General features: G+C 28.6%; 1 protein-coding gene across 1 annotated transcript; it reads right to left on the bottom strand.

Annotated features, from left to right (window-relative positions):
- Positions 1 to 259: 259 nt before the first annotated feature.
- LOC101260928 (monooxygenase 1) lies at positions 260 to 4,874 on the bottom strand. Its single transcript, XM_004237207.5, has 6 exons — positions 4,625 to 4,874; positions 2,056 to 2,202; positions 1,635 to 1,685; positions 1,361 to 1,532; positions 1,039 to 1,264; positions 260 to 925 (listed from the first exon to the last, which is right to left on the bottom strand). The coding sequence occupies exons 1-6, from the start codon at positions 4,711 to 4,713 to the stop codon at positions 426 to 428; spliced, it is 1,185 nt and encodes a 394-aa protein (XP_004237255.1). The 5' UTR covers positions 4,714 to 4,874; the 3' UTR covers positions 260 to 425.
- Between the last annotated feature and the right edge of the window lie 2,527 nt (positions 4,875 to 7,401).

Here is a 7,401-nt window from a genome sequence, read left to right as displayed (position 1 = left end):
TTTTTTGTAAAGCTATTATGTGCACACACTCCATCTCTTGTAAGAATGTGCATATAGCAAGGGATAGCCATTGATTCCAAGGAAGAAAGGAATATCACCATCAAATTGATGCGTTTCCCCAGAGCTTCCACACAGGCAGAACTGTTCTATTTCTCGTTTGAGGCTATGAACGAAGACTGATGCCCTGTTTTCAATGAGTTTTGTTAAACAAGGTACTGAATTGGCCAATTTCGTAAAACGTGTGGTTTCTGTATCAATGTATGTGAAAAAGATTAACAATTTTTGTATTCATTGTAGGATAAACCCATTTAAACAGAGAACAATAAATAAGATGCAACTATAGGTGCAGTAGATCACTCTTAAACTTGTAAAAAGTTGATAAAATAGACAATGTGCTAAATATCAAAAGCGCAAAACACTTTATATCAGAGGAGACCACAGTCGTATTGAGTATGAGCACTTGGGTTTCTGAAGAAAATGGCCATCACAGCAACGATGACAATTTTTGTGAGCATTGGTCTATTCTCAAAAAGAAGGCCAGTCAGATAAGATTGTGTTGCTAGTTTTACCACCCTCATTTTCCTCTCTTTTATATACTGATTCACTGCCTCTTCATGATCAAAACAACTTCCGTTAATGGTCTTTGCCAAGTTTCTTCCAAGCACCACTGCATCTTCTATTCCTGATGAACCTCCCTGTCCAAGGAATGGACCCATTACATGCATTGCATCTCCAGCAACCGTTACAGTTTTTTCCCGGAAATTGCCAAACATCAAGTCCCATGGTGCGCGATATCTCAAGTGAGAAAACCAGAGAGAATCCAGATCACATTTTTTTATCATTTCTTGTACATCAGCTGGATGACCAATTACTGCCTCCATTGCTCTTTGTTTGATAACTTGTGTATCTTGTGGGAACTTGGCATCTGAATGTGCACAAAATCAATCAGAGATTGAGGGACACAATTGAAGTCAAAATTGAAAAGTATCAGAATTGAAGTCACATTATAACAAGAGGCATCAAGTTGGATTACCATACCTGTGCCCTGTTGAACAGAAACAAACCAGTGTACCAACTTATCAGTGATTGGTAGTCTCCCAACTGCAGTTTGGCCAACTATGAGACGGACAAATTCGAGAGGAAATGAGTGACCATTGGGATAACTTGTTAAACCTCTAATTGCACAAGTCCGAAATGTTTTTGCAGGCTTTAATCCAAGGAAACTTGCTACTATTGACCTCGATCCATCACACCCGATCAAAACCTGCAACGATCACTCAAAACATAACCAAATCGACTTTTATTTTATTGAGCCACCAATACATCAGAAATTTCCACTGTCAAATATAGAAAAGAGTACCTTAGCGCCAATACGATTTCCATTAGAAAGTAGAATACTCGGTAAGGAAGTGATAGGATCCATTTCTACAGACACAATATCGCATCCAAAACGTATAGTCCTTGGAGGCAAAGCATCAGCAAATGTTTCAACTATATCACTCCTCTTCAGACAACGAACCTCTCCGATATTCCTATATTTTAATAACACCATACAGGATTACTGTTTATTTTCTTCTCTTTCGAATGTAGAAAAAAATGAAATTGACATCGATCTCGTTTTGAATTTGACTTACTTGTACGGTGTGAATTTTTCATTGCCCTTGTCCATCCATGTAATTCGCATCCTGTTTGATATATTATAAAGTTAACAAGGAGTACTAGAGTTGAAGAACTAGAGAATTGAAAGGTATGCTACATAAAAATATCCATCAACATGACCTCATTTCACATTTATATCTTTTAATTTTAAATTTTGGGTATGCAAAAGTAGACAATTAAACTTGTATAAAATTGAACAAATAGAGACACGTGTCCTACATGACAATTTGTGCCCTACATTTGTCATGTGTCTATTTAATTTGTTCAAGTTTATATAAGTTTAAGTGTCTAGTTATGCACATTCTAAGTTGAAGGACATGAATGTGAAATGAGATCAAGTTAAATAGTACATTTATGTGTTATGCCGAATTAAAATGATGTAAAAGATTATATTACCCTTGAAGAGGAAGAGCAGTAGTTCTTAGGTATGGAGCCACTCCAAGTTGATCAAGTGCCTTCCATCCATTAGGCAATACACCTATGGCTGCTCCCTCTGATCTTAAACTTTCTGATTTCTCTAATACCACACTCTTTACCCCTTTCCTGCATTTCGTTTTATATATAAAATTATACAAGTTCTTTCATCCTTTAGACATGTGATTTTATTTCGTAACTTGAAATTAGAGATGAGATGAAATGATGACATGCATGAGATCAATTAAACCATCTGATATCGGGTATAACCACTACTCTCACCATTCAATAAATGTTGATATTACTCTTATTGTATCAAAGTTTGATGAACAAATGTTGTATTTTTTGAATAGTTTTATGATCGTTTGATAAGATTTTGTAAAGAATCATGACGATTTTGATAGTTTTAACAACTTGTGAGAATTTTGTGTTTATAACAAAATTACAAATTAAAAATGCAAATAAAAATGTAACTTTACATCATAATTTCAAGGCGGATAACGTACTTGATTCAATTCGTAAGTTGGACCCTTTTACTCGTAACTTTATCAAATGAACCCTTTTAAACTCAATGAAACACAATATTTTAAATTTTTTTCTCATCCTTTCCTATCCTACGTGTGTGGATCAGTACACTTGTTTTACATGCGGAATTTCCCTTATTTTTAGTGACACATGATATATTAAATGTTAAAAAAGAAAAAAAAATATACTTTTGCAGAAATATTAAACATTACGCCATATTTGCTCTCAAACTGAAAGTCAAATTCATACCCAATTGATGAAATTTTTTACACTACAAACACAAACCCAACAAATTCTTATCACGATTTTGAATTAACTTTATAAATTCAAAAAATTCAATTAGTATTATATTTTTCAAGCTTCCTCAAACCGATCAATGAAATTTTTGAATACTTAATTTTGGTTGGGGAATGGTGTTAAAGAATAAAAAGGAAAGCTTTTATTATTATAATTATTATTATTATTATAGCTTATTTCAGTTTATTTTTTAAAAAAAAATAATATTTTAAATCTGTTAGCTTTAGAACGTGTGTGATGACACATATTTTCAACTCAGCAATATTAATTGTTTGAATCATGACAATTTTAATAGTTTTAACACTTATAAAAAATTTATTTTTATAAATAAAAGTTACAATTCAAAAATCCAAACAATATTTAACTTTACATCATAATATCAAGGCAAAATAAGTTGACCTTTCATTTTTAGTGACACATAAAGATATTAAATGTTAAAAAAGAAAAAAATATACTTTTGCAGATATATTAAACATTATGCCATATTTGCTCTCAAACTGAGAGTCAAATTCATACCCAATTGATGAAATTTTTATCAATATGTTTTGAATTTTACACTACAAACACAAACTCAATAAAATCTTATCATGTTTTAGAATTAATTTCATAAATTCATAATATTTTTTTAGTATTCTTCAAGTTTCCTCAAGCTGATCAATAAAATTTTGGGAAAAGGGTTTGATATACCCTCAACTTTGTCATTTAGAGCTGATATACTCTTGTTATGAAAGTGACTCATATATACCCCTACTTGTAAACAAATGATTCACATATACCCTTTTCCTATAACGGAAATGAAAATAATAATAATTTTAATCTAAATTTTTGTTATTTTTTTCTAAAAAATATAATTCCATATGAGTAAATTTAATCCTCGTCAAATATATTTTTTTGACTTTTTTTATTTCAATGACTAATTTATAATTATTATTTTGATAATCAAATTTATTTATGTTTTACTAATATTCTTGTAAAACTTATTGTAGATGTCCATATATTTTCTTCGAATACGAAATTAAATTACAATACACACAAAAAAATAGTTTAATTTTTTATTCTTTAAACTAAGGAATGAAAGAAAAAAAATAAAATAAGAATAAGAAATTCAAATAATTATGATAAAAGAAGTCAAAAAATAATTTATGTAAACCGTTTGTATAACGATAAGGGCATATATGAGCCACTTTTATAACGAGTCAGCTCCAAATGACAAAGTTGATGGGTATATCAAACCCTTTTCACTAAAATTTTTAATACCTAATTTTGGTTGGGTCATGGCGTTAAAAAAGAAAAAGGAGAGCCTTTTTTATTATATTACTATTATTATAGTTTATTTTTAAATAATATTTTTAATATTAAAATAATTTAAATTTATTAGCTTTAGAACTGCGTAATGACACATATTTTCAACTTATTAATATTAGTGCCGCATAAGTTTGTTAGAAGCTTAAAATATTGTATATTTGTGAGTTAGTTGCCAAAATCATTAAAGTATAAAGATTCAGTTTACAAACCAAATCAAGTATAAATCTCTTAGATTTCAAATTAAAATTTAATTTCATAAAATCTTAAATATTAAAAATAACCAAGTTATTCTAGCACATTAGATTAAGATTTTGATCCGAAAGGGCGTGAATTCAAATCTGACTCTCAATATATGTATCTCAGTTATAACTTGCGTATAGAAAGTAGAAAAGAGGAAGAAAAAGAGAAGTAGAGAGAAAAGTACCTGTGCAAAGCAAGAGCTGTGGCAAGTCCACAAAGTCCACCACCTACTATCACTATCTCCTGCATTTCATCACAACCACTTGATTCCATCTTCTCTTCTCTTCTCTATTTGATAGGAAGTGATTGCTTCGAGTTGGATCTATCTGATATATATAGTACTTTTTTTTGTTATTTAAGTAAACAAGTGGAGTAGAAAAGGAAATGACCAAGAAAAGGTTGAATATCTTTGCAAGATAAAGAAGTTTGACCAGATGTAATACCTGTCTCTGTAGGACCCAAATAGCATGACAGCTTGTAGGGAGAGGACAGTTTTATTCAATTCTATCATTAGGAATTGTTGTGGTATTTTTGAAGTTATAATATATGAAAATTTCTTTTATTTTTGTTTGAGTTGTTATTTACGTTTTTTTAAGGAAAAAGAATCTGATATACCCATCAACTTTATCATTTAGAGTTGATATATCTTTTGTCATGAAAGTGGCTCATATATAACCCCTACTTGTAAGCAAATGATTCACATATACTCTTTTCCTCTAACGAAAATGAAAAAAAATTAATCTAAATTTTTATTATTCTTTTTTAAAAAATATAATCCCATATGAGTAAATTTAATCCTCGTCAAACATATTTTTTTGATTTTTTTTATATTTCAATGACTAATTTATAATTATTATTTTGATAATCAAATTTATTTATGTTTCACTAATATTCTTGTAAAACTTATTGTAGATGACCAAATTTTTTCTTCGTATACGAAATTAAATTACAATACACACAAAAAAAATAGTTTAAATTTTTTTTCTTTAAGTGAAGGAATGAAAGAAAAAACAAAATAAGAAAAAGAAATTCAAATAATTATAATAAAAGAAGTCAAAAAATAATTTATGCATGAAAAAAATTAAAATATACCTTGAACTTTGATAGAAGAATCATATACACCCCTAAATAATTTTTAAAAAAAATTAGAAGTAATAAATATAAATTTAAAACTAATTTTTTAACTTCCTTTAAATGAAGGGTATATGTGAGCCATTTTGTAACTGCAGCGGTATATGTGAGCCGTTTGTATAACAATAAGGGCATATATGAGTCACTTTTATAACGAGGGGTATATCAGCTCCAAATGACAAAGTTAAGGGGTATATCAGACCCTTTTCCCTTTTTTTAATTTTGATTTTTGAATATGCATAAGTGAAATATTTAAATTTATATAAAATTAAATAAGTAGAAACATATAGCTTACATGATATAATATACGTAAGACGCTATACAAGACACAAAATTGTCTAGGACGCTATGTAAGACGAATGTATATTTTATAAATGTTTATAAGTGTTTACTTGTGAATGCTTAAAATTTAAACAGTTATGATGTCAGCTGAAGTCAAGAACACATTTATGTATTATAAATGGCATGATATATCCTAAACCTTGCTATTTAGAATTGATATATATCTCGTTACAAAGTGACTTACATATAACGAGTTCTTGACTAAAATCATCCCGTAACTATGACTCAAATCTAATGTACACTCTTATATTATATAAGTGAGTAAAAAACATCCTTATACTATCTAAAAAATAACAAGTTTCATCCTTCAATCTATTCTTTTAGGAAACTGATTGAACCAGTAATTTTTTTTTTAATTTGGTCATGTTATAGATAGAAAATAAATATTTATTCTCATATTTTAAATTATGTGAGTTGTTAGTTTATATGTTTTTGCATCATCAAGAAGTTGACTAGCAACAGTACGCAAGTTTTGAAATATTTATATAATAGATAAAAAAATTAAATCAAATATATTTCTATCGTTATAAAATGAGACATAAATATTATATGTCATCTTGCGGAAGTAATAATAATTTAAAATTTCTTTTTACAATTTTTAAAAGATCCTATATTTTTGACTTCTTAGATTGACTTTTTTATTGCTATTTTATTTTCTTCTTTCATTCGTATAAAAAATATATGAAATAAAAGAAAGAAGTGCGATTGAAAAATAAAGGAAAACTAATTTTTTTTCCTGTCTATAAATTTAATCATTAAAAAAATACAGAATAATTTTTTACTCAAAGAAACAAAAAGGGAAAAAAAAGTGTGAGAAGGATCTAATATATCTATATAACATAAAATTGAGAAGAAGCTATCTATCTTCTTCCAACGAATTATAAAAATTCTGAGAGATTCTTCAATAGTGGTATCTAAAAGTATTCGATTTATTATACATCAATTATATGTTCTTTCATTTTAATTTATTTATTATATTTTTTAAATAGTTGTTCTTTTTTTTTTAATGACAGGGGAAATTCATAGTCGTTATTACTTTTGAGTGCGCATAGGGTAGAATGTCGCTTTTATGTAATAGCTCGCAAATCACATAGGAGAGAGGCAACTCGCACTAGATAAGCCTGGTGCGACGAGCTCCACCCAGAAGGCAACCTGGTCTACTCAGAAGACAATCCCCTTACTTTCGCTGACAAGAAATTTCGAACTTGAGACCTCTAACATGGAACTCCCAAATTCAAACCAGTGAGCCACCCCGAAGGTTATTGAATTTAACTAATTTCTAAAACTTATTTAAAATTAAAAAGAAATATATTTTGAAACTACTTACATATTTTTAATTTAAAATATTTTATATTTTTTTATATTTTATGTTAAGTTAAAATAGATAAATACGTAAACGAGAGGAATAATAAATTGATAAAACGAAATTGTTATCGAATACAATAACTTGGAGAAGACGTATTACAATAACATTAGATAATTATCACA

The sequence above is a fragment of the Solanum lycopersicum genome, chromosome 4, assembly GCF_036512215.1.
Source record: "Solanum lycopersicum chromosome 4, SLM_r2.1".
NCBI classification, from domain to species: Eukaryota; Viridiplantae; Streptophyta; class Magnoliopsida; order Solanales; family Solanaceae; genus Solanum; species Solanum lycopersicum.
The sequence above is the reverse complement of the archived record's forward strand: the minus strand, read 5'-3'. Positions and strand labels throughout refer to the sequence as shown.

Excerpts from the sequence above, each read along its gene's own strand:
- LOC101260928 (XM_004237207.5), bottom strand. The coding sequence starts at position 4,713 with ATGGAATCAAGTGGTTGTGATGAAATGCAGGAGATAGTGATAGTAGGT. Across the intron at positions 1,686-2,055 it reads ACTGCTCTTCCTCTTCAAGG|GATGCGAATTACATGGATGG; the intron begins GTAATATAATCT and ends TATATCAAACAG. Across the intron at positions 1,533-1,634 it reads GAAAAATTCACACCGTACAA|GAATATCGGAGAGGTTCGTT; the intron begins GTAAGTCAAATT and ends ATTAAAATATAG.